This window comes from Halichoeres trimaculatus, unplaced genomic scaffold, assembly GCF_033239565.1.
Source record: "Halichoeres trimaculatus isolate MK-OKI-2021-1 unplaced genomic scaffold, fHalTri1.1 fHalTri1_scaffold_11, whole genome shotgun sequence".
Lineage (NCBI taxonomy): Eukaryota > Metazoa > Chordata > Actinopteri > Labriformes > Labridae > Halichoeres > Halichoeres trimaculatus.
The window spans coordinates 4,771,932-4,799,625 of record NW_027437189.1 but is presented as its reverse complement, the minus strand read 5'-3'; the positions used below and the strand labels follow the sequence as shown (position 1 = coordinate 4,799,625).

General features: G+C 40.2%; 2 protein-coding genes across 3 annotated transcripts in view; one reads left to right on the top strand and one right to left on the bottom strand.

Moving 5' to 3' along the window:
- On the bottom strand, positions 1-9,843 carry ddx19a (DEAD-box helicase 19a). Its single transcript, XM_074681199.1, has 11 exons — positions 9,611-9,843; positions 9,409-9,472; positions 9,124-9,316; positions 7,861-7,953; positions 7,270-7,372; positions 6,213-6,327; positions 4,610-4,787; positions 4,271-4,508; positions 2,310-2,472; positions 646-837; positions 1-561 (listed from the first exon to the last, which is right to left on the bottom strand). The coding sequence occupies exons 1-11, from the start codon at positions 9,671-9,673 to the stop codon at positions 500-502; spliced, it is 1,464 nt and encodes a 487-aa protein (XP_074537300.1). The 5' UTR covers positions 9,674-9,843; the 3' UTR covers positions 1-499.
- vwa5b1 (von Willebrand factor A domain containing 5B1) overlaps positions 9,310-27,694 on the top strand; it is a 52,087-nt gene continuing 33,702 nt past the window's right edge. Inside the window, exons 1-8 of one of the 2 annotated variants that reach the window (XM_074681197.1) lie at positions 9,310-9,376; positions 13,009-13,174; positions 16,227-16,383; positions 16,593-16,754; positions 17,406-17,625; positions 19,969-20,123; positions 21,426-21,557; positions 27,269-27,393. In XM_074681197.1, coding sequence (XP_074537298.1) covers positions 16,245-16,383; positions 16,593-16,754; positions 17,406-17,625; positions 19,969-20,123; positions 21,426-21,557; positions 27,269-27,393 — 933 coding nt within the window. In that variant the 5' untranslated portion in view covers positions 9,310-9,376; positions 13,009-13,174; positions 16,227-16,244. Of the gene's footprint in view, positions 9,377-12,966; positions 13,175-16,226; positions 16,384-16,592; positions 16,755-17,405; positions 17,626-19,968; positions 20,124-21,425; positions 21,558-27,268; positions 27,394-27,694 lie in introns of those variants that run through there. The other variant, XM_074681198.1, reaches the window with a different exon arrangement.

Here is a 27,694-nt window from a genome sequence, read left to right as displayed (position 1 = left end):
AGTATTTATTTGTTTTAACAGCTCTGGCTTCACAGTATGAATCATCACCAACACAACTTAATTCTCAGCTGATACAGGCATCACCTCTGAAAACACTTCAAGCCCCTCGAGGAGGTTTTCAATCTCAGCCTTGCACAAACCGTGCTGAAGAATAAAGATAAGACATGTTTTACCTCAATACTACAATAATAATCATAATAATAATAATAATAAATCACTGCAAACAATCAAACAACACTGCAAACAAACAATCTGTAGTACTACCGCGCTGTCTTAACAGCCGCTGCTTGGTTTAGAGTCTCTGGAGACTGCTGGAAGGCTTAAGGTGACCTCAGTGAACAAATCAAATAAAACTCAAGAGAAAACTTTGGCACAAATGTCTGCCATGAATAAAGTTCCCAAGTTTTGTAAACGATAAAATGCAAACAATAAACTCCTGAAGGAACGTCAGTCACGGGGAACACTGCTTGGGTAATGAGGAGTGAAGACGGTGTAGCGTTCAGCCGGTCAGAGCTTCCATTTCTGCGAGGTTGGTGGTGTCGAGCTTTGTGATTTTTCTGTCTGAGGGAGGAAGAGAAGAGGAGTTAGACTCAGTGGTGTTTGCGGTTGTTGCTTTATGAAAAAAAAAAAAAGCAGCAGACTCACTGAAGTGCATCTCAATCTGTCGGATGATGTCCATGCTGTGCCGGCTGTCGACCATGTTCACGGCGAATCCTCGTCGGCCGAAACGTCCCGTGCGGCCGATCCTGTGAAGGTACGTCTCATTGTCGGCATTTCCATCCAGGTCCACTGGGAGGTCAAAGTTGACCACGAGGGACACCTGTTCCACGTCGATACCTGAGGAACAGAAGCAGGAGCACACGTGTAAGAGATACAGTGGGGAAAATGTGTTTTTCCAAGCTGCAATTCAAACAAAATTTCTCCCAGACATTGGTATTAACTCAAATAATCCACAAATGAAAAGAAATCACAACGTCCAGTTCCATAAATAATGATTATGTGGAATTAAGTACAATTGAACACGCTAACTGAGACTCGTCTGATACTTAGTGGAGAAGCCTTTGTTTGCAATGACAGCTTCCAGAAGCTTCTTGTATGTTTGAACTAATGGCCCACACTGCTCAGGTGTGATTTTGGCCCATTCCTCTGCACAGATTGTCTTTCAATCTGGAATATTCTTTGGTGCCCTCTGGTGAACCCTTAGAGTCAACTTTGCCGTGTGCTTTGTCCTGCTGGAAGGTCCAGCCACGTCTCATCTTCATCATCCTGGTGGATGGCAGCAGATTCAGATCAAGAATTTCCCCATACATGGCTCCATTCATTGCTCCGTCAGTTATATGAAGTTTGCCAACACCATGAGATGAGAAACAACCCCATGCCATGATGCTTCCACCTCCAAACTTCACTGTTGGTGTAGTGTTTTTTGGCTGATGTGCAGAGCCATTTCTCCTCCAAACATGGTCTGTAGTATGACAGCCCAAAAGTTCAGTTTTGGTCTCATCTGACCAGACAACATTCTCTCAGTATTCTACAGGCTTGTCAAGATGCTGTTTAGCAAACTTTAAACCAGCTTCAACATGCCTTTTCTTGAGGAATGGAGTCTTGCGGGCTGAGCGTCCATAGAGGCCATGGCGGTGGAGTGCATTGCATATTGTTTTCTCTGTAACAATTGTACCTGCTGCCTCCAAGTCTTTCTGGAGCACTTTCAGGGTGGTCCTTGGCTCGTTGAGTACTCTTCTGACTATCTTTCTGACTCCCTGGTCAGAAATCTTCAAGGAGCTCCTGTGCGTGGCCTGTTGATGGTAAGGTGGTGCTTCTTCCACTTGTGAATAATGGCCCCAACGGTGCTGACTGGAATATTCAGGTGCTTTGATATAAGTCTGTAACCAGTTCCATTCTGATGCTGAGCAACAATCAGGTTGTGAATGTCTTCAGAGAGCTCTTTGCCTTTACCCATCATGAGGTGTGTTGTATTTAACTGCTTGGTGAAAAAAACAACCTTTTTTATAGGACCATCAATTTGCTCTAGCCCAGCTGATGTTGGTTTGCACTAATTGGAAGTTCAAGTAATAATTACTGACAGATTTCAGGTGGTATGGTGCATTTCCTTGCCAAAGTATTCAGCCTTTCCATGGCGTGGTCAATATTTTTTTCCTGTGTTATCGTACTTAATTCCACATAATCATTATTTATGGACCTGAATGTTATGATTTCTTTTCATGTGTGGATTATTTGAGGTAATACCAACGTTATTTTCCCCCCTGTATTTGACAACATGAAACAAACTTTCCTCGGTCTCTGTGTCTCACCTCTGGAGCACACGTTCGTGGTCACCAGCACTTTCTCTTTCCCGCTCCTGAAACGCTCGATGACAGCAGCTCTCTGCTCCACAGTCATTTCCCCGCTCAGCAGCGCCACCTGGTGGCCCTCTATGGTCAGGTTTTCAGCCAGCCATGCTGCCATCTTGCGAGTCTGGAGAAAAAATCGTTGGTAGGAAAGAATCCTTCAAATCTTGTTTTTAAAAGGAAGTTCATTCACTGTTTGACACAGACTGAAGTAATGAATGATGAAAGTATGGGAGCCAGAATACTTACTCCACCAGTACGCCTATAAACAAGAATAAGGTGTAGTGAAATGTCTATTTGAAGCACAATTATACAGAAAAAGAAAATGCATATAGTATTTTAACCCAAACATGAAGAATAATAAAACATTTTCAAAAAAAAGCACCTGTTTCTAAAGTGTTTCACTAAACTGAACTGATGTTGATCTATTTTCTTCATAAGAAGAATTTCTGACTCATCTCTGGCAATGTAAACAACATCAGTGTTTCCCTAAGGCCTCATGTTTTTTGTGTAATTCAAAGTCCATCTTTTTTATCTGGGCTTAACTGCTTTAAATTTAAATTTATGTGACTGATGCACATTTATATATAGTCCATTTTCACACTAAAATCATTGTTGAATATATTTATGGAATCATATTCACTTAAGGTTGTTAAAGTATAATTTGTATGGTTCATTTGTTGGTCATGGACACCAAACTGGTTGTGTCTTCAGTGATATTTTTACAATTTTTTCTCCTGTTTTTGTCTGGAGATCCTACATGTAACCATGGTTGCATTGTTTATATGTGAAATCAGCTGTTAGCAGCCTGTAGCATGTCAATGCTAACCGGTGCTAGGCCGGATGTTTCCCACAAGTCGAGGAGAAGGAGGTGAGGACGACGTGCTGGTTCTCAGGTGTGAGCTAAGAAGTGACGACATGGACCTGTCCTTCCAGCCATCGTTATTGGGAACATAAGATCTATCTCCAGTAAGATGGACAGGCTAGCTGTGCTAACCCAGCAACAGAGGGAATACCAGAGGGCAGAGTAGCATCATGCTATTCACAGACATGGCTAACAGAGCTAACACCAGACACCAACACCACATTGGAGGAGCTTCACCTGCTGTGAGCAGGAGACAGTGACTGAACAGACTGCTGAAGAAGCTCAGTCCTGGACCCTGTGGAGGTGGAGGCTGGCTGACTGGACAATGATGGACAAGCTGTCAGCAGCTATTTTTTATGTTTGTTCATGTTCAACAGGATTACTCTGCGACAGATGAGCCCTTATCCTCACTGCTTTGCATAATTTTAGAGGTTTGTGTTTAGAAATTACTGGTTCAGTTCAAGGAAAATCAAAATCAGAAAAAACTGTTTTTACAGTTTTCTACTGATCACATTTCTGTGAGAACAGCCACTTGATCAATCTCTGTCCTTAGATTTCTGCACGAAGATGCAACAACCGATATAATCTCAGGTGTTGCCTCTAAACGTCTTTTTTTACTTCCGAGTGATTGGAAATCCTGGCCATAATTCCTCCATTTCTAGTTTCCACACTTGAGACCTCTACAAAAACGCAGTGTCATTGAGATTTCTATTAAGTTTGGCTTCAACACACACCCTCTGTCTGCTGTAAGAGATTATTTAAGAGACGATAAGGGCTCAGTTTCAGCAGAACAACCAGAGCTCCTGTGCATATATCGCAGTTCATTCTGTGAAAACTGTGAGAAATTAAGACTAAACTTGTGTTGTGATGACGTCCCCAGTGCAACCCCGGCATGAAACTCTACACTACCTGATGCAACACTTCAAAGACTGAGTGATTCATTTCCCTTTTGTTGTTTTTGTCTGAAGATTAAAAAAGGACTGAATCATATTTAAACTGATTGATTTTATGCTTGAGGCCTCATCGTCCAGCCCTGAGCAGGTTTGATCAGCTGACTTACGTGGCAGAAGATCATGGCCTGTGCGATGGTGAGGCTGCCGTAGAGATTACAGAGAGCCGTGAACTTCTCCTCCTTCTCCTGACAGACCACGTAGAACTGCTTGATGGTGTCCAGCGTCTCCTCCTCCCTCTTCAGTTTGATGATGTTCGGCTCGGGAACAACCTGCTTTGCAAACTTCCACACGGAGTCCTCGAAGGTGGCAGAAAAGAGCAGCATCTGGCAGTCTTTCGACAGCTGTCTGCACGGGCACAAAGCAGCAGGAAGGAAACATTGTAACGAGAGACAGGAGAGGAAAGAGACGTTCATTATCACCTGATGGCCTGTCTGACAGGAACCCACCTGTGGATGCGAATGCTCTGGTCCCGGTGACCCTGAGTGGCAATCATCACGTCTGCCTCGTCGAGCACAAATATGCTGATCTTCTTGGGGTCGATGAGTCTGTATTTGGTGCACCAGTCCAGGATTGTACCTGGAGTTCCTATGACAATCTGCTCCTGCAGCTTGGCGCCTCGCTCCACTAAACGGACAAATTAAGGTTCAGATGAGTCAGCCTGATGTTCTTTTTTAGTTTTTTTTTCAAACAGTTTTTATTATTTATTTTGAAACTTTAGACCAACACACAAACAGTACAACAATACATCACAATGAGACCGTGACAGAAGGACATCGAGCCTGGGGAAAAACAAAGACCAAGCACACCCAAAAAACCAAACCAAAATAAGGAAATGGATAGGTTAAATTCACCAAGACAAACAGAAAAGAAAAGAAAAAAGGATTAACATAATTAACAGAATTGACATTTTGCCCACTTTGAGGGTTGCAATCAATCATTCCCTTTAAAGTGATACTCCGGGATGGAACAAGTTGGGTCCTATCACAAGGTTTAGAGCAGAAATGACCCCTACAGCAGTGATTTTGTGCAGCAGAAGCTCAGAGCGCTCGCACCAAACACCCCCTCCCTGCTCCTCTGCAGGTTTCCTCTGCACTCAGACGGGGCCATATTTTACTTGACCAAAAACACAAATAAACGGACTCCCACCAAAAAAAAATCTGATATCTGTCTGCATTCACGCTTTATTTAGAGAATTTTCAGCGCGTTACTTTCACACAAAAACACCGCTAAATAAGGCTCTAGTTCTCATCGTGTCGTAAAATGGCGCTACCTCCGCTGCAGAGTCACAGCTGGCTACGAGGCGCTCGCCGCTTAGTGTATCAGTCCGCGCGCATTGTGCCAGATATAAACAAACGCAGGTAGTCTGCCAGGAGGAAGAGTGTTCTGTTGGAGATAATGGTGCGTTTTTGTGCTTACCAATCACTCATTCTTACGTTGTTATTGCATAATTCGTCCTGGCAGACTACCTGCGTTTGTTTATATCTGGCACGTCGTGCGCGGACTGATACACTAAGTGGCGAGCGCCTCGTAGCCAGCTGTGACTCTGCAGCGGAGGTAGCGCCGTTTTACGACACGATGAGAACTAGAGCCTTATTTAGCAGTGTTTTTGTGTGAAAGTAACGCGCTGAAAATTCTCTAAATAAAGCGTGAATGCAGACCCATATCAGATTTTTTCGGTGGGAGTCCATTTATTTGTGTTTTGGGTCAAGTAAAATATGGCCCCATCTGAGTGCAGAGGAAACCAGCAGAGGAGCAGGGAGGGGGTGTTTGGTGTGAGCGCTCTGGGCTTCTGCTGCACAAAAACACTGCTGTAGGGGTAATTTCTGCCCTAAACCTTGTGATAGGACCCAACTTGTTCCATCCCGGAGTATCACTTTAATACGAGGACTTTGTAAACCTAATAAAAGTCTGGGGGTCAATATCAAGGTGGATATTAGAAATTAGATTGAGTTTTTCAGCAATTTTTTCCCAGTAATCTTCAATATGGATACATGAATATACACCTGATCGTTTCTTAAAAACACATCAGGGTTACGGTGACACTCTTACTTCTGTTTCCACGGATGGCATACGCCAACTTCACATCCGGACAGAACTTCCCCATCTGCTCGATGACTTGACCGATCTGCAGCGCGAGCTCATAGGTTGGGGAGATGCACAGGCACTGAAAGAAAACTGCAGCTTTTAATCACAAGTATTTATCAGCCTTAGTTGATATATTTAGGAAATGCAGACTGATGCAGATTTCATCAAGTGTTTAGAGTCGCCGCGACCATGGTTTCAGAAGATAAAGGAAAAAGCATGAAGGACGATCAGCGATAGGTGTGGGCAATAAAGCCTCAAAATTATACCACGATAATTTAAGGAAATTAGCGCTAACGATATTTATGACGATATGAGGGAAAAAAATCTAACAACAATCTGCTTCTGAAAAACAGCATTTTTGTTGTTCAAAACTAACAAACAAAAACACCACATGAATTACCTGGGTTAGAGGCAATTTTAACCCAATGTTAATTTTACATAAAACATCATTTTTTACCTTTTTTAACCCCATTTTTACAACTTTATGCCTATTTTGCCCCCATTCATCTTTTTTGGCCACTGTCACAACCATTTTTGAAATTTTTATATGGTTTTTGAAATCTAATTACAAATTTAATTCTCAGTTTTGCTGCCATAATCAATTTTCCTAAACCACTTTTGGATATTTTTTCCAAATTTTGCCTCATTTTATTTTTCTCCTGGCACCCTAGGCAGAACCAAGACATGCGTCTGCTTTAAAAGTTCCTGGTGCAACGACATCACTGTTTTGTTAGTTCCGCTTTTGTGATTACTCGATGTTGCCATGAGAGTAAATAAGGAAATTATTTAGAAAAATAGATAAATGTTACTTAATCTTTTTTTTTAACTTCAAACTAACATAAATCTTACCAATGTGTTCAAATTCTTAAGACTTTTGAAATTTGGATTTAAGACTTTTTAATGCCAATTCAGGCCTTATTTTTAGAATTATGAATTCAATGCCCTTCAAGACTCTTTAAGGATCTGCGGGAACCATGTATAACCAATTAGGATCAGCAGGCCTAAAGTCATCCAGCTTTACCTGAGTCCACTTATTTGCAGGGTCCACATGGCTCAGCATGGCCAGAGAAAAAGCAGCTGTTTTACCCGTACCGGACTGTGACTGTGCGATCAGATTCTGAGGCCTGTGAACAGATGAGAGCATGAAGTGAATAAATGAACTCAAAAAATAAAATGAGAGGAAGATTTCTGAGATGATAAGCTTTGGGTATAAAAGTTACAGCAGAAGATTTAAACAGTCCAGCTCAAAGATGAAACAAATAAGAAGAAAAGTAACTCAACAGCTCATTTTCTGGGCCTTTTTGAACAGTTCTCTTACATTCAAGACAAAAAAGACAGAAATTGCACTTCTGAAGATAAAAATGAGTTAAGTGGCTGCTCCAAAATCACACAGAGGATGTTCAGTGAAGTGACGCACCCTGTTCAGCTGTTTTTTTTATAGCCTCAAAGTATTTATCAGAGGAATAATAAGTTGCTTATTTGGCAAAACTAACGGTTCAAAGTTCTGAAAAAGGAAATTCAAGGAGCTCAAGTCAGCACACACTTGTAATTTACTTCCTTTATGTGCACTGACAAATTAATCACTGCTTGTTCCATGAATAAATGCACTCACGGCTGCGCCAACATCATAGGTAGAGCGTTCTCCTGGATTCTGGAGGGTCGATTGAAACCCATGGTGTAGACGCCCTTCAGAAGCTCAGGTTTCCTGCAGATCATAAGGAAGAAAAGAAAAATTCAACAAGGGAATAGACTTCTACTAATGACCTAAACATCTATAGATTTTCATTATTTACACTGTTTTCTCTTGGTATAAGTTAATCCAGCTCATTTTTGATTAGTCTTAACTGATTTCTGTCATCATCAGAGTTTATTTCAGCCGTTTTCTTGACATTCTACTTTTTTTCTTATTGCTATCTAATTATCTAATCATCTCTGGGTGGAAAAGCAAGAATTGTTGCAAAAACAGAATCCTATTTGGATAGCAAAACTCCTTTTTGTATTCAAGATCCATAAGTAGAGTTTTCTAGAAAGTGCTCAGACATGAGTTTAAGGATAACAGGGTATATGCTAAAATCCTGATGTTGATTTCAAAACCTTTTTAAGACTTTTTCAAGAACGTTTAAAAAAGTTTTAACACTTTATCTTAACTTTCAGTTGTTGTTGGCATCCACTTTTTAACAGTTGTAGTTCACATTTTTACAGAAATGATGTAAGCTAAGGAGGAGTAAAGCTTGGAGGAACAAATGAAACTAAAGGCAGGTTTATCGACACTCCCACAACAAGAAACAGCAGTTATTCAAGGCCAACTTGCTGAAGAAAATGAGAAATTATTTAATCATTTTTAAAATTTAGGACATGTGCCGGAGATTGTGTGATTTTCTTTAATGTTGTGTTTAATTTCTCTTTATGAACCTAGAAAAGACATTAATTTGTAGCTGGTGTTTATACCGCTAACAATCCTTATTGTTGTATTTTATTGTAACTAGAGTCTTTTTTTATTTTTTATTTTTTTTCTACTGACTCCATCGATTTCTGCTGTTTGGGATCAATAAAGTAACTCAATTCTTTTCCATTCGATTCTATTTTAGAACTTTATGTGCTGAATGTTTAACGTCCCATTCAGGGGACAGTTGCAAGGAAGAAAATAAATATCCATGGATATTTTTTGGGTCAAAGCTTGAATACCTATGAAACTTAATACCTCGTAAAACCACAATTAAGACTTTTTAATACTTTTTAAGGGCCTTAATTTTCCCAAAATTGATTTATCAACTTTTAATACTTTTTAAGACCCCGCAGACACCCTGGATAATATAAGAATGGATAAGTCAGATCTGCTATGCTTGACACCTGTTTTAATCTGAAACCCACTCACAGCCTGAGCTCCTCAAAGGTCTTCACAGAGTACAGAGGAGAGGTGGGGTCCCTCTGCAGGACCTCCACCTGGTTTCTGTTCCGGACTAATGATCTGCGGATGAGTTTGTTGAGCAGAGACTGCTCTGCCAGGTCCACTTTATCCACGTCTTTTTTCACACCTCCATTTTCCCTCCTCTCTGGCATTATATTGCCTGCGTAGAAGGAAAAAGCAACACAAACAGCATTTGAACGCCTCATATTGGACCAGTAAGGTAATGAATGTTAAAACTTCTCATAAAGTTACCGTTGATGTCTCCTCTCATGTGACATGGGGCCAGCACTCGATCCGCTTTTTTAGAGAAGTCAAACTGCTCAGACAGAATAAGTTCGTTACATCATGTTGAAAGAAGCTCGTTAGCACATTAAGCTAATTTGCTATCGAACGACTCGCAGGTTGATTTGATGGAGCGGGCACGTCAAAACAGCCGTTTGGCACCTTCACCTACCTGCATGGAGGGAGTTTTCGCCTCTTGGAAGTCGACAGCCACCGCCCACGAGTCGTTAGACATTTTCAAAGTTTGCTTTGTGCGTGTTTCTTTCGAGAACAAATCCCACTTTGGTCCAAAAGTTTGATGTCAGCGTGGGTGATGTGCGTGAATGTTCAGGGGGACGACGTGCCGCCGCTGCCTCTAACCTGGACCACACCACTGATGAGGCTTTCAGGAGCATCGGAAATCTGTCAATTCTACGAAGTAAACGATCAGGGGATCCACATTTGGAGGATGTTGACAGAAAAAAATTAAATAATAGAAATAGAAATGAAAACAACAATTTTTATTTAGATAGCACACAACAAACGAAAAATAAAAACGGAAATTTTAGGATGACACGACTAAAAAAAAATAACCAAAGAGAATCAAACAATAAAGAAAGGCTGAAAACCATCAAACCAACAATGAAAATTCAAATATTAAAGATCTTACTTGAGCAAAAAACTAAAAGTAACATTTCGATGATTGAAACACATTGATTATCTCCTTGAAAAATACATTGAAAGAAATGTGCCTTTAAAAGACATTTAAATAAAGATAAAGGTTGTTCCTGAGGATGAGAGCTCTAACAGAAGAGGTCAAAGGTCATCCTCGGTCCTCATCGCTGTTGAGATTGGAAATGCACTCATAAAATTAATTCTAAAATTATTTGTAGAATTTTTATTCCAATGTTGTGTTATGATTTTCTTTATGCAACTTTAATGATTATATCAAGTCATATTTGATCTAGAATTAAAAATATGTTTTGGTGAATGGAAGTTAGTGTTTACAAGTTTTGAAAATTAAAATAAGGGGAGCCGTTTGGTGCGCCTATGACACATAATGTAAGATTGAACCAATTAAAGGCATTTTCAACAATTTTCTTTGAAATCATTAAATGCAACACTTTTGTTTTCCTCCCATTTTTCATGAGCTGAACTCAAAGATATGGCTTTTTCTGTGTACACAAAAGGCCCATTTCTCTGAGATATCACAAATTTGTCTAAATCTGTGTTAGGGAGGACTCCAGCCTAGATAATCCATCCACCTCACAGGTGTGGCATATCAAGATGCTGATTAGACAGCATGGTTATTGCACAGATGTGCCTTAGGTTGGCCAAAAATAAAAGGAAACTCAAAAATTGTGCAGTTTTACTGTGCTGTACTGTAGACCCCTATTTAATGGCTCTTTAGTGTTTAAATGTATTGTTATTCCTATTCTTATAGTTTTCAGCGAGACAGTAGCTACAAGACATGCTAACGCAGTGAGATTGAAAAAAAATGAAAATGTAGAAATTGACCACATAATAAAAATGCTCAAAAAAATAGAGAAATACTGGAAATGGCTTGTGTTAAGATTTTAATAATCTGAAAAATCCTTATTTCAGTTTACATTGGCATACAATTAAAATATTCAGTTACAGCTTCTTTGAGGAGCTTAAAAGTAATCTAACAGTGTCAGCAAGAATGATGATAAATACAAATCAAGATACATTTTTTTTTTTAATCTGGCAAATTTTTGAGGGAGGAAGAGAAGAGTAACTAGCCTTTGTTGTCATATTCATCCACAGATAATGTCAATAAATGCCATATTTGAGTGATATGAAGAAAATAAATTTAGCAAAGTAGGGAAAATCTGAAAGAGGATTCATGCCATTGAAAAAAATGATAAATAAATCTCACTCTTATTTATTTTTTTAATTATTATTTTTTTCTGAGAAAAAAGTCAGAAATCCAAGGGGAAAAAAGTCATAATTCTGACTTTCATCTCAGAAGTCTGACTCTAATCTAACTTTTTTCTCTAATAATTAGTAACAAAAAATGTATTTTTATTCTTTTTTCTTTTTTTTAAGTGGCCCTTATCCTCTTTCCTAGCGAAAGGATCAGGCTGGTAAAAATATTTTTCTTGACTTTTTCTTTTTAGTCTAAGTGATTTTTTTGTTTTTGTTTTTGTTTTTCCCTCTAGAGAGTTGATTTAATTTTTTGGCTTTTTAGTAATTTTAAGTTTTAAAATCAGATTTTTGGTTTTTTTTTTTCCCCCTGGAATTCAGACTTTAATGTCAGATCCTTAAAAAAAAGAAAGTGTTTTTTTACTTTTAATGTTCAGAGTCTTTATCCTCTTTACTAGCAAAGAGAATAGGCGTACCACTTTGTCCACATGGGGGAGCCAAATGACAAAAACTTAAAGTTCCACACAGGAGCTTTAAAACAAGGAGAAAACCAACAACACACCTGATTACCAGGCAATGGCAACTGACAAATGATTCAATGTACAGGGGAAAAAACACTAATTGAGCTAATTATGAGCGCAGCTGATAGCTGTAACAGCTGTTTTTGAAAAAAATCTTGAACACACTTCATCCAGAGGTTGCAGCTTTGTTTGAACCTTGTGCTATCTAAAAGACAGATGCATCATTAGATCATAACAGCTGTTGCTTTCCTCTCTGTAGCCTCTTAATTGCAGTCAAACCACAGGTATGACCGTTTGTGACTGAAAACCTTTAGATAACAGCTGAATTAGAAGATCTACAAGGGAGTGTGTGTGTGGATGTGTTTTTGTCAGTGTGTGACCGTCTTTGGGAGGTTGAGACACAGATAAGAAGAGGAGGGAGAGGGGGGGGGGGGGGGGGGGGTTGAGGGGGGGTGCAGAGTGTTATTGGCTGCAGGTTGATTCAATTTGGAGGCGGATGCTGAGGATCAGGCAACCCACCACGCACTCTCACGCACGCACACACACACATTGTCAGAGATGATCTAGAGATCGCGATCACAAAAATTACTCCATAAACACTCATTAATTGCCATGGTTACTCATAGAAACAGATGGATCAAACGTAGTGATCAGAAAACACAGAGACAGCCAAGCGCCCACGTTGGATTTGACATATTGACGACTTTCAAATCAAAGAAGAGGAAGGAGGAGGAGGAGGAGAGATTAAAGGTGATGAAGGGGAGGGTTGGGGCATACAGTGATCCATCACCCATCTGCTTTTTCCCTGGTGTTGCACATGCCTCAATGTCAGTCACTTTTATCCTGGGTTATTAAAAAAATACACCTGAATTTTCTCTGTTTTCATCAGGGAGGGCTGGAGTGAGTGGGTGGTGCTGATGCTTTGGATGTGAAGGAAAGGGGAGTGTTTTATCCCCTTCTCTGTCTCTGTCTCCCTTTTTCAAATCCTTCCAACTCCAGCATTCACTGGGGAAGAGGAGGAGGAGGAGGAAGAGGAGGAGGAGGAGGAGGAGGATAAATGAATATATTTCTTTTGCAACCACATGTTGCTGGGCTTGATTGCAGCAGCTCCTTTACCAACCTCCTCCTCCTTTCTCTCTTTCCATTGTGCATCCAACTAACAATGTGGCTGCTGCATCTGTAGCTCCTACCACCTGTGGCAGCACTCCTGTTCCCTCTACGCCACGGGTAGAGAGAACAAAAAGGAGGGGAGCAGAGAGAGGTCGGAGAAGAGGAGGATATCTTTCATGATAAGTGGACTTGTGACAAGGAGAGACCCTTGCTGCAGACCCAGCTGACACAAATGAAAGGTAAGATAATGAGACTGATACTGGGATCATATTAGATGCTTTTTTATTGATGCATTCTGTCTTTTTGATGATGCCCATTTCAGCCGTCCCTGTCATGCACTTGAACTGAACACAAGGTCCAGCGGGCAGCTGATTGAAACTACCGGTGATGCGTGTTGATATACGCTGTAAACAGATTTCCAGACACGGTGTTCCAACAGGTGGTTAGAGCAGCAGCGTCTGCGCTCAGTTATGACACTAATGAGAGCAGAGGAGTGTGGCAGCGCTGATAGAAAACGTGGGGAGTTGATGGCTTTTCTGGTGTTTTAGCAAACCCCAAGAGAGAAGCTGGGTGATTCATGAAACGGAAGAGCGGCATCCTGGGACTGACACTTTTAAGACTAATTACTGAGAGCTGAAAATCTATAGGGAGACGGATGACTTTTAGTTTTTAATGAGAAATATTTGCTAATTTAGACTTTAATGTGCTGAATACTTCATTTAATTTTGATGTAGAATGAAATGTTGAAGTTAAATGTCTGCATTCACCCACTTAAGTAGTCATCTTTTCTACAAAAACATGCTCAAATTTTTCTCAAGTTTATATTTTTCACCTGTAGATTGTTTCTATTTAGAGGAAAAAGGCTGAACCTGAATGTCTGGACACTTGATGGCACTGTTGGAACAAACAACTGAATAGTAATTACATCTATATGACCTTTTCCTCACCATCAATAACCATTAGGCGCCTGGATCCTTGAGCTAACTATTAAAAAGATTGATCGACTTTGACAGGCTCCTAATGCAGCCAAAAGGACAGAAATGAAGTGTTGTCTTTTGAAACCACACTGAATTCTCCTCAAACTGCGTGGTTTTGTTGTTTGTGCGAGAGGAAGAGATTGACTGGTGATTTAATTGCTTTCAGTAATGGTGTCAAAAAATGAAAGCACTCTTTAGAGATGTCACTGGTCAGTCGGAAGGCAAGCAAGCGAGCACGCAGAGCTGTCTCTATGGAAATTGCTTTCGTCATAACACTTCCTATGAAGCTTATGCTGGGGCTCTGGTCATGCAACAGACAAAGGCCCTTGACAGCACATAACCAAGATTGCTTGTGTAGTAGACGACATTAACAATAAGGCGCAGCGCAGGAGGCAAAGAGAATTTTATTGTTCAACTTACATAATTAGCTGCTTAGCTTTGCCTCATGGCCATTTGTCCTAATGAATCTCAAGTTTCTCCTTTTACCTCAGATGGCACAGACTAAGGTTTTCCTTCTCCTGTAACGCTGTTGTTGTTGTAATGATGAAACAACCTTGTATTTTACTGCTTTAACCTTTATCTCAAATGTTCAAAGTACTTGTCTCCTTCAAGACTCCTTGATTTTACATCTTACCATCAAAGACGAATTTAAATATCTACAAAACCTGAGTGACTGATTTGATGCCCAATGCTGCTCTCATTTAGTTATGGAGATTGTTTGTGTGTTTGATGTTATTGCTAGGTAACAAAAAGCAGGAAAACAAGAGTCAGGCTTTCTGCTGTTTTGGTCCTAAGTGTTAAATATAGAATTATAAAACCCAAAGTGAATTAAAAAACCCTCAGAAATTTACTCTAAAGAATAACATAGGAATAATCCAGAATTTGCTAAATAAAGCACTCAAAAACCTAGTTTTATGAGTGCTTTATTTCATTTTTCCATTAAATTTATCACTTGAAAGTGCCTTTTTAAACAAGTAAATGAACAACTAGTGCCAAAATGCTTCTGTAAATTTATATTGTTTCATAAATGTGAAATAGTCCAGTATTTCAAGTGTTAGCAAAGTTAGCAAGAACTGCACCTTGATTTAACTGTGTAAGATCTTTTTACTTGCATTAATGGTGAAATAATGTGGTTAATAATGATTAAACTGAAAAAAAAATCCACTCAAAATATGATATTACCATTTACTATTGTGCTAAGCCCTCCTGAGGTTATTCAATTTACCCATAAGCCAAGGCTTTGACCTCTACTCACATCACTCCAACAGTAACTTGTAGCTAGCTGGTTTAAAGTTGCTTATCTCAGTTGCTTTAATAAAAGGTTACGTTTAGATGAGTAAAACAAGCCTTGTAGTGATTAAAAAAGAAAAAAAATCGTTTTAAGAGTCGCATACCCCGAGGAAATCGAGGTAAGATGCTGAAATTAACTGTGTCGTCTAAGCTAAACAAACTAAGCTAACGAGCCTACCGAGCTAAGTTACGCGCTAGCTCGTTAGCATTAGCAGCTTTGTCAAATTATATAGAAAAAGAGATAAAACGAAAACGTAGAATTGTTTTTATCTCTGGGTATTTTGTTTATTGATGGTAGGGATTAGTTAGTTAGTTGAAACTAGCGTCTATCACAGTATTTTTTTCATATTAGTTTTTGATACTGAAGCTGTTGGTAGCTGCAGCCAGCTAGCGGGCTATTTGGTAGCAACTGTTTGACTTGCTAGCTTTAGAAGGCAGTTGGAGCATTCAGTACAATACAGAAACGGTATTACTAGTAACTGCACTCAGTATAACAACATGAAAGCGTACACAATAGGCTTACTTTGTTAGTGTTAATTTAAAAATACATTTTAGATTTTTTTTTATTTTTTATTTTGTGTGATGTCTATAGGATACCACAACATTTACAGCAAATCCATCATGTATGCTACATGTCGAGCACCAGATCCATAGATCAGACTTGAGGGTCAGGGAAGGACAGCAGTACCTAATTTTAAAATGAAAATCTAATTATTAATATCAGACAGAGATTAAATAATTGAATTCATACAATATTCTTCATTTATTTTAAATGACTGGCAGCTAAGTTGAAGCCTATAATCCTGGAGTAAGCCCACATTATGGGCAGGTGAGCTAATGAACCAGCAGGTAAAAGAAAATGTTAAAATGCATGCAAAAGTTACTTAAAATCCTTGGTCTGACTTTAAAAGAATGGTTAATGGTAATAATGCCAGTGTCTGATAGTTTGTTATATTGTTTTCATAAATATAATTGAAATAATAATCCATTTCTGTTTTTTATTTCACATGTGGCGACAAACCAGACTCCTAAAAACAGCACCATGCCAGGACTCATTAACAAGGAGAACCGGAGCGCTCTGCCCCTCAGCATCTCTGACATCACTTCCTGCGTCAGGGGTTACACTCTGGCCATGACGGCCTCACTAACCTATGAAAACATCGAGGATCATGAAATTGAAGGTGAGTGTGTCCAATACAGGAGACTAATTTGTTTATATCAGCAATGTGTACGCCTGCTCCTCTCAACTAATATAAACCGACCTCATGCTCTGAAACACACTGCTGTTACATTCAGGGAAGATTGACTGACTGTGCTCAGTCTAATTGCCTGTTTGTTGTTTCTGGTTCATGTCCTCATTCCTGTTTTTTTCTCTCCTTTTGCCTGACAGGGATGTTCATTTATCCACTGGAGGAAAACTCTATTGTTGTCGGGTTCGAGTCTATGATATCCAGCCAGATTATTACTCTGCAAATCAAAGACAAGGCAAAAATTGATGACTGTTATTTGGATTGCTGCAACACATCTAATGGAGCTCTTCAGAGTGGTAGTGGTAAGGTTTAAAGTGCTTGATCAATATTGTTGTATTATTTTTTCCTATCAGCTGGTGCTCCTTTCCTTTAACAATGGCAAACAGCTTCTGGAGCCTAGTCTTACTGACACTGGGTGGGCACAAATTACCAAGTTTTTGTGATATGAAAGGAAAACGAGAATAAATCAGTGAACTCACAGAGCGTTGCAGCATGTCATCAACTGGATTATTTTAGTATCTTTCAGCTGAGTTTTTTATTTGTTGTGTTATCTTTCTGGCGGCATGCTTCACTTCCCATCAATCTGTTGCCCTTGAATTCTTCAAACACGAAAAGTGCAATGTTAAATTACTTTTTTTATGGTACGCATTCTCACTTTGACATAAGTATAGATGCATTTTAAGTCAAGATAAATGCAGGCAAAGACCTACAGTTCAATTAAGAGTCACTCAAGAGCAACATTTTTGTTCAACCCTTCTTTATTTTCTAAAGAATTAAGTAGAAAAACCTTGGTTTATTCACTCAGAGGAGGATGAGTAACAGCGCAAGCCTTAGGTCTTACTTAATATGCAGCTGAGCTCTTTTCTAGTGCTGCTAATTACAAGCCCAGCAGAGAAAAATCACCATGGTAGTTGTAGTAGACTCTAAGAAGTGTTTGCTTACTTATCTTTCAGGCCACATAGTGATGGATGAGGATTTGGAGAGGACAGTGTTAGTTGTTAACCTCGGGATCATCCCACCAATGGAGACAGTCCATGTGCTGGTTAGTACCTCGTCTGAGCTCTCCACCTTGCCCAGCGGAGGCATCAAGGTCTCATCCCCACCGGTGTGCACACCCCGGGTGCAGAGGAGCATCAATGAGGAGCAGGGGCTGTCACCGAACTTCTCCAGAACGTAAGGAAAACAAAGATTCAAAGTTTGATTTGACACTTGTTACCAGTTGTATAGACTTTGTAATGCCCTGCTTTATGGTCTTCCCAAAAATGATATGTCAGGTTTGCAATTATTACAGAATTTAGCAGCACGTATCCTGAGTAAGACCAGGAGGCAGGCCCACGTTACACCGGTTTTATAATTACTACATTGGCTTTCTGTGTGTTTCAGAATCAATTTTTCTTTTTAAATTTTATTGTTGTGTTTTTTTCTTGATCTCAGACTACGCCCCCTGTCTGGAATTGATGTTTTTTCCCTCTCTTCTCCCAATGTTGTTGTTTCATACCTATTGCAAAGGGGCGCTGGGTAGCTGGCAGCTCCTAGGTTAACCCCATTCCTTTTTGTTTTTTCCATGTCTAAGTTGCTTGTATACATCATTTAGTTTAGACCTATACATTTTAAGAACAGAGAATGAACAACCACCCGCAAAGAAAAAAAAAAAAACAAGAGAGAGAAGAAATAGAAATGAAAAGTAGATAAATAAATAAATAAAATAGTATTTATATATATATATATATATAAACAGGAACAGTAATAAATAAACTAGATAAGCAATTTCTGAAGAAATTGTGCTGTGAATGCAGAACGCTGAAGATGAGTAACACTAAAGATATGTCTGAAAAGGATCGAGTAAAGTCCTGAAAAGCCTGGGCTGAAATGCTGAATGCAGAATGCTAAATTAGCCTGCTATGAACTCTTGGATAAAAGGAAATAAATGGATGAATCAATGGAGTGGTTAAAAAATTTAAAGCTTAAATAGCTGCATCTATTCAAAAATTAAAGGAATGAATTAAATTTAAAAGAACATTTATGGAAATAATTAGTTGACTTGGAAAATGGAAGTCTGATCTCCAAAATGCTGTGAAAGTGTGATACTTTGTTTTCTTGTGTGTGTGAATTTAATCATATAAACCTGTCAGCTGAGGCCCATCTCACTAGGTGTTGCCATGGTGATCACTCTTTACTAATTGCTCTCAGAGAGCTGGTTGAGACTGTTGATTCCCAACACATTCCCACTGAAATCATGGTCTCAAACTGCCTGCAGTTCTAGCAAAACGGTTGGAGCAGTCAGAAAAACAACTGGACCGTGAGAGTCCTGAGATCCTGGGGAAGCTGTCCATGTTGGTTTCATGTCTATAGACCCAGAAATGAGGTCGTGACAGCGAGAGACAAATGAGTGATCCTCCACTGACTGAGAAAACCCCTCAGGAATTTTTTTGACTTTACCTGACAGTTGGCCATTTTGTGATTAAGTGCTCTATCCTTTTGCTTTAAAAACCATTTGTCAGAAGCAGAACATGATTACCTACATTTTGACGCCTTATATGCCTTGGCGGGGCAAAAATTGTGGCCAAGAGGGCAGTTTTTCCAGCGAATTTCCAGGTTTCGTCGTTTGAATCTCCCACTCTAAGCTGAAACATGGATATTTTGAAGTTTGAATGAAGTTTCTCTGTGAATGTATGACATTGTGTATGACATTGTGTATAAGAAGGGTCTGAAGCGGGCTGAAAAAAGTCCTGAAAGGGGCAAATTTTCAAGATTCCGCATTCATTCTCTATGGGACCAAATTGCGGAAACCCTAAATATCTCTGAAATTACAACTGAAACGGACGTGAAAAGTCACAGAAAAAGTGTCCTGAATGAGACGCAGGTTTTTAATTTTGAATGGTGAAAAAACAGGGCGATAGAAGAATAAAGATCATGTTTTTAAGAACAGGCTGAAGACTCACCTTTTTAGCTTAGCCTTTGGTTTGTATTTAATTTTCTTACCTCCATTTCTTCTAGCAGCTTAGGTTTCCTATTTGGGTGTAATCATATCTATCTTCATTATTTTACAGTCTTTGTCTTTTTCATAATTTAGTTTTTACATGTTTTTATCCTTTTATCACTTTTAACTCCCCCCAGTGTTTCCTCTGAGGAGCCCTCTGCACTGGGAGTGGTGGTCAGTTGTGGTGGTGTCTACCACACCCCTCCTCTGGGGCCTGTGTCAGGTCCGTGTGGCTGTGGCCGGCTCTCTGCTCCTGGTGCAGACGGCTCCTCTAATGGTGCTTCCTCCTGCACTGGTTCATTTGTGCCCAGCTTCATCTACAGCTTTCTCTTTATGAGTGTGTGTGTATGTCACTTTTGCCTGTGGGTTGTAGGGTTGGGTGGGCAAAGTGTGGCATGTGTGATTGTTTCTAATTTTGCTGTAAAACACTTTAGGTTACATATTTAGTATGAATAGCGCTTTATAGATAAGGTTTGTTTGATTGATTGATTGATTGATTTGCCACATTTAAAGTCGTGTTGCTTCTTAAACTGCAGGAGGGACAGATACACCTCTGCCTCCAGCCCTCACGATCAAACACCCAACACCCCTCAGCTGTGGCTGGCTTCACTGCTGGAGGAGGAGAGCATCAACTCGATGGACTATGAGTTTAACTTCCAGCTGGAAATACGAGCTCCATATCTCCTCGCAGGTCAGAGACTTAACCAAAGCTTCTGATTCATCTGACAGATTTTTATCACAGGGGGAATCCACCTGTCTACAGCGGGTGGGAGATTTAATGCTAATAATCCAACAGACCTGATCACTTGAGCTGTCTGGTGTTTAAGGATTTCATTCCAGTAGTCCTTGAGAGCTCTTGCTTCTGCACTAAGACTATGTTGTCGTTAAGTTCTTGCAGGGAAAAAACAACTTGAGGTTGTGCTCTTATGAAATATCTGTGCTCTTATAAAGAAACACCGCCAGGACACAGCTTTCTTAACTCTGTCTGAATGTCCCAGCAGTTCTAAACCTTAATTAACACTTTTATCCAACTTTTTAAAACCCCACAGAAACAAAAGGTGAAAAGTTGCAAGATGCAGTTCTTCAGAGAGATGTGGACTTTATTATTCAGAGGCAAAGACTTGAAAAGGTTGTCAGGCAACTACAGGAACTTTTAGTCACGATGGTTTCTGCAGAAACAAATAAGGCTGCACTGTACTCTGTGCATTCATTTTTAAGATAAAGGGCTCTAATTTTGTAGACCAGGCGCAAGCGCAGGCGCACCTGCCCTGTTTAATTGTAAGATGTGCATCAAACTTCCAGCTGCCGTCAGGTTAACTTTCCATTATGACAAACAGCTTTAATCTGACATCAGATGTGACGGGACAGTTAATATAGATATAAATGTATATGCTGATTCAGACAGTTACATTAAATAGTGATTACTGTGATTGTTTACTGCATTAAAATGTGCCTGACACTCTGGAAACCTGCCTCTGAGGCTTTGTTGACATTTGTGCACATGTGCGCCTGTCACCAAATTGCAGCTGCGGAGGGTGCGCTCTGCTTTGCGCCGAGAATAGACCAGGTTGGAGCTGGCAAGTTTTCAGCGCACTTTCTGCGCTGTTTTTGGCATGAAATTGTCACTGCGCCAACATGAATCTGCCGACACCTCCTCCTGGTGTGCAGTCACACCCATCTCTGCACAGACGGTCTACCAAGTTGTCAAATTGGCAGCGCACGGCAGTATGCAGCACGAAATTAACACTGCGCGGGGTGCGCCAAGCTTGTGCCCCCTGTGCTGCGCCACGAAATTAGAGCCCAAGGTTTCTGATGAGCTGAATAATTATAATAACTCATTCCTGTTTTTGACAATACTTCACCAGACGAGAACTCCTCTTTCTCCTCTTTCTCTTTAGATCTTGTGTGGTGCACGCTGGTTTGTGAGGATTATTATCACTGGAGGTTGGTTGTTTAATCTGCAGGTTTAATAACAGCCTGTTGTCCCTTGTAGGCGTAGAAAGCCCGTCTCATGCCATCCGAGCTGACGCCGACCCTCTGGCCCGCTCTGCCACCAGCGTCGTGATCACCCTGGCTGACAAGTACACTTATGACTGTCCTGTCGAGATCCTCATCTACCCCAGCGGTAAATCCACGCAGCCGCCAAACACTCTCACATCTCTGCCCTGCAATTATTCTCTGCTCCACTCTCAAGTACAATATTTTGAAATTGTTTATTTCGGCGCTGTCAGGCTGCAGTTATTTCTGTGTGTGTGTTGAGCTGGTAAAGAGATCAGCTGTGAGGTGATTCACCGCCTCACTTTGTGTGCATGAGTGGCTCATCAGGAAGAAAAAAAAACGCTCCTCCTGTTATTATTATGTGACATGCCGGTGGACTCAGACTCCTTTGTGTGGGAGTGCAGTGTCAGGGATTTTTCTTCCCTCTGTGCCGTCGTGTTTCTCTCACGGCTGTCTTGACCTACAGAATGTGTGGGCCACTCGTCTCCCAGAGGCAGGAGTGAGCCTCGGCCTCGCTGATCCTCTTATGAAGGTCTGCTCACAAACAGAGCAGCCGCTGGTGCCTGGCAATTTAATTCAGCCCAGACCGGTGCTGCTGTTTCAATCATAATATGGATGCTCAGCTTAAAGGAGAGACAGAGGAAACTGAGCTGCAGGACAGGTGGGAACGTGTCAGATATATATTATGTAACATATCTTATACCAGGGCTTCTGCAGAGTTAGTTTTAAAGCACTTTTGATCCAACAAAGAGTGCCAATCAGTGTCTGCTGCAGTTATATCGCATTATGAGAGGTATCACTGAAAATCAGAGGGGCGATAATCAGAGGAGCTGGAGTGTTTTCTAATTTCTAAATGAACATGAAGAGAGAGTTAAAAAGAACAACTTATTTTTGGCTTGTGGTTTGATTGTAATCCATGATTAAAAATTAGAGTAGCAGCGCCAAAATGGGTGATTTCTAGATGCTATTTCACAGTTTGCTTGTCCTGATTGTTCAGGAGCTGATTGAGTCCTGATGACAACACCACGCCAGTTGACTTAACCAGGATTCACTAACCTTTAATGCTTAAGAGCATGTTGTTGTGAGGAACACCAAACAGATAGTCTGCTCACCTTCTGGACACTAAACTACAAACTCAGTTTACAAAGTTTAATTGTTGTCATCTTTCAAACAGTTGAGTAATGTAACCACACATAAATACATTATCTTGTCGCTTTGCATCCTGGGAAAAGTTGGCTTGAATGAAGAAAAGTAGAGTTCAAAAGAAGCTCAAACAGAAACAAATGCATGTCTCGGTACGAGTCATGTCCTCACAAGAGTGGGTGCTAGTGCTCATGGGAAATGGAGTCTTTAGCAAGAAAACACCAGCATTTCCTTGTAGTGCCTTTAAGTCCAACCCAATTCAATTCACTTTATTTATAAAGCATATTTATAAAAAATCAAGTTTCCCAAAGTGCTGCTCAATAAATATCAAATAAAAAACTCAATAAAACAAATACATTCATTAAAATAACACATAGTAACCAATAAGAGTCATAAAAATAAAGGGGGTAAGACCTTAAAGGACATAAAAAGACAGAGATCCCACAAATTTCATGCTAAATTAAAAGCCAAAGAATAAAGATAAGTTTTCAGATGCCATTTAAAAGTTGGGGGTGGGGGATATTTTTATTTTGAGTGGCAGATCATTTTATAATTTGGGAGCCACCACAGGAGGAGCTTGATCACCTCCAGTCTTTAGACGTGTTTTTGGGACTACGAGGTGAAGTTTGACAAACCGCGAGGGAGTGTAGACATTTAAAAGGTCAGAGATGTGCTGAGGTGCTGAACCATTTAAAGATTTAAAAACAGGTAATACAATTTTGAAATAAATTCTAAAATGGAACAGGAAGCCAATGGAAATGGAAAGCCTGTTTTACACCAACATAGAGCACATTACAGTCGTCCAACCGTGTAGAAATAAAAGCATGAATCATTTGTTCGAAGCCGTTAAAAGATAAAACCAATTTAATCTCGGGTAAAAGCCTGAGGAGATAAAAATTGGTTCAAAAAACTGAATGTATTTGTCGATCCAATTTAAAATCATTGTGAATCTTTACACCAAGATTCAAAACTGTGGGTTTAAAGGTAAAAAAAGGGTCCAGGTTCCTGAGAGGTGCCTCCTGGGCTCCACTTGGGCCAAAAATGATCAGTTCTGTTTAAAAAGCTCAGTGCCATCCAGTCTTTGTCTTTCAAACAGTCCAACTGACGATTAAAAGAGCTGCCATTGTTTCTCCTTATTGGCAGGAAAAGCTGAGTGTCGTCTGCGTACAGCTGGTAGGATATGCCATGTTTTGTAAAAATCAGGTCAAGTGGAAGGAGGTAGAGGGAGAAGAGGATGGGACCGATAACAGAACCTTGAGGAACTCCACGGGTTAGGGAGGCACAAGAAGAGAAGCAGTCACCAACTCTTACTCTAAAACACCTCTCAGACAAGTAGGACCTGAACCAGTTAAGAGCTTTACCTTTAAAACCAACCACACTGAGAGTTGTGTGATCCACTGTGTCAAAAGCAGCAGTCAGATCCAAAAGCATTAAAAGAGCTGAGTCACCAGAGTCTGAAGTCAGTGAAGTACTTTTAGTAGGGGATGCATCCACATTCCTGGACATGTGGTTTAATGTGGTTTGGTCTGGACCAAAATGATAGGTGTCAAACCTCCCCTGGAACTTGGTCTGGTCTCAGTCCGGACAAAACATGACCACGGTCTGGGTCATTCCCAGTGTAAAAGCGTTATTTTGAAAAGCGTGGATCTTTGTACCATTGACTGGAAATCACAACATGACTACCAGAAAAAAAGAAATCCATCACCAAAACAAAATGAGCTGTGGAAGCACATGAGGAGAGGACGAGGCGAAATGTCTAAAAAATATTTGATTGGAAGATTTTTATAAGGAGCCAACTTAAAAAAGGACACAAAAATGAAAAAACTTTGCGTTTGTCCCCCTGTTGGAAGTATAAAAAACAAAGTTGTAATCTATCATAAATATTATGCAAGTCTAAACCACAGATTGAGAATGGAGAAGTTGGTATCCCATTCTCATGATCTTTCTTTTTCCACTAAATGCATGCTCTATTCAAATTTATATCACCATTTTGTGGGTACGGCAGCAGAATAAGGCAACAATTTCCTATAATTACAGCACACTGAAGGGCATTCAGAGAGCACAGACCCCTGCTGAGGAAAGGCTCTCATAATATGTAAATCTGCAAACGCAATCAGTATGTGGCCCTAAAGAGCTGGATACACTTCATTACCAAATGTTTACGTACCAGCATGTACATTTACATTCATACCAGATGCTCAGAGTGCAACAACGTGATGAAATGATTGCTTGTTAACAAGACTGGTGTTGTGATCAACAGGAAGGAGTTTTAGTTGGTTGTGATTAAGATTCACTGAGATTTACGCCTTTCTGGTTGTTTGTGTTTAATGAGGTTTTAATTTCTTACAGAATATTTTTGATGTTTGGTGTGGGTGGGGAAACTCCTCCTATCTGTTTTGATCCAGGCTCTCAATTTCCCATATTAATTGTGAAGTAAGTTTGCGTTATTAAAAAGATTTTGTTCACCCAGTTTGGAATATTAGTAATTTAATGTAATGGTAGAGAAAAAGAATACAGCTTTACTTCTTACGCAGTTAGATCTGTATCAGTATGATATGAGATGTATACAGATCTTTCAGTCAGACGATGAATCATCCTGTCCTTCAAGGTTACACGTAGTTCCTACCAGGTCTCCATCCACCCATAAATAAATGCACAACCCTGCTTTCAAAACCAGAGGTTTCATTAGTTTATTTATGGGTCCATAGACTCCAGTCACATATGAGAGAGGAAACAATCTACGTCATCATAAAGCTGCGCTCTTGTCCTAACCACATAAGCAGCATGTAGCTCCATTCATTCAGAGGAGTTAGCGTTTTTTACACACTAAATTCAACCTGTTATCAGCATAAAAATGTACGGTTGTTCTGTCAGTTTTAAGAAACAATACTATACAACGGCGGCAACGTCTATCAAGTTTCAACCGTCACAGAGCAACTGGTGTTTTGGAGTTAATAGCGACCATGCTAACTGGTGACTTTCAGCGGACAGTACCTGTGAAAACCTGGGAGCCGTTTACCATCCGTAGAAATGATGATATTTAGTTTAAAAATGTGTCCGCACTGCTTCTGGACCCAAGTTGCGACACAAATAAGCCCTCTATAGAAAGTGCAAAAAGCTCCATAAGAAAATAGATGCTGACAGCTTGTCCATCATTGTCCAGTCAGCCAGCCTCCACCTCCACAGGGTCCAGGACTGAGCTTCTTCAGCAGTCTGTTCAGTCTCTGTCTCCTGGATCCTGTCTGCTCACAGCAGGTGAAGCTCTTCCAATATGGAGTTGGTGTCTGGTGTTAGCTCTGTTAGCCATGTCTGTAAATAGCATGATGCTACTCTGTCCTCTGGTATTCCCTCTGTTGCTGGGTTAGCACAGCTAGCTCGTCCATCTTATTGGAGATAGATCTTACGTTCCCAATAACGATGGATGGAAGGACAGGTCCATGTCGTCACTTCTTAGCTCACACCTGAGAACCAGCACGTCTTCCTTACCTTGTGGGAAACATCAGGCCTTGCACCAGTTAGCATTGACATGCTACAGGCTGCCAACAGCTGATTTCACATGTAAACAACACAGCCATGGTTACATGTAGGATCTCCAGACAAACACAGGATCAAAAATGGTGAAAATATCACTGAAGACAAAACCAGTTATGTGTCATTGACCAACAAATGAGCCATACAAAGTAATGACCCACTCCTCACACCTGAGAACCAGCACGTCATCCTCACCTCCTTCTCCTCACCTTGTGGGAAACATCAGATTTTTTTGAGGTAGATTGGGAAACTGCTGGAACAGAAAACCAGACACAGGCTTTAATCAGTCATTCATCATCGTTTAACAAAAGGCGGACTTGGCTGAGCAGCAGAGAGCAGACGGAGAGATGACAGCAGATTCATTTTCATTTGATGTTATGTTTTTTGACTCTTTTTTTTGAGGAGAGGGACAGAAATTTTTGGAAAAGCAAAGAATTATGGGTGAGAGTTAAACCGGCAACCTCTGAAGCTGGTGAATTAATTTAAAGATGCTGTGAGGAATTTTTAGTTTGTGTCAATTTTGAGGCCCCCTATGGATGTTGTCATGATGGTGATCTTCTCCTCTGCACTTTATTTTGGTTTTTTCTCATAATATTTTCAATTGTGCATTTTTTTTAATAAGTGAAATATTTCGCTTGTTGTGGATACTTGCTGTTAAAAACATCAATCACTTCTCTTTCTTCAGCGTGCCATCAATCATCCGTCATCTGACGCCTCACAGCGCTTCCAGGGATTCAAAATCTCATTATCATAAATGTCATTTTCATCGCTCGAGGTCTTATTTGCTTCGTTAGATCGAAAAAGGCACACATATCAATTTTCAATTAGTTTTACAACCATTACAAAACTCCGCTCAGGGGATTTAGAAATCACAGCGTCATTGATTTGTGAAGTCGAGGTTCATTTATAGATTTTACACCCGGCTCAAGCTGTGGAGAAACAGTTGAAGTCTTCAGGGTTTCCTCGACTCTCTGAGCAACTTGTGTTGTTTTGAGATTCATCTGCTATTAAACAATATAATACAAGCACACCTGTTCATTCTTACACCTACATGAGGATAATTATCATTCACAGATCCACTTCCCCACTCTGCTTCATGTGTTTTGCCATGTGTTGATAATAATCACAGTCAGGTTTATGTTCCTGCTCACCGTTTCCCCGCAGAGCCACATCTGCCACATGTGCTCATCGAGAACGGAGACATGACGCAGGAGGAGTACGATGAGTATCTTCACGGAAGGAGCGATTTCATCAAGGCCACCAAGAAGGACTCCAGCAATGAGAGGAAAGTGAGTGGCTTCTGTATTACCACCTTACGCCTGAGCTGGAGTGAGAATACCAAGCATTGCTCTCAAAACAAACCTTTTTTTCATGTTATTGTGTTGACTTATGATTACTTTTTCATGTTTTTATAACTGTAATCATTCTATGTTGTGATTTAGTTGTGATTCAACATTTTCAGGTTTTAGCCCATAAAGATAAAACATAACATCTTACATGACCCCTAAAAACAGAGACCCTGACCTCAGCCTCTGATAAACCTGGCATAGCATAATAAGCTTGAATCTGCAGGCAACAGGTTTTATTTCA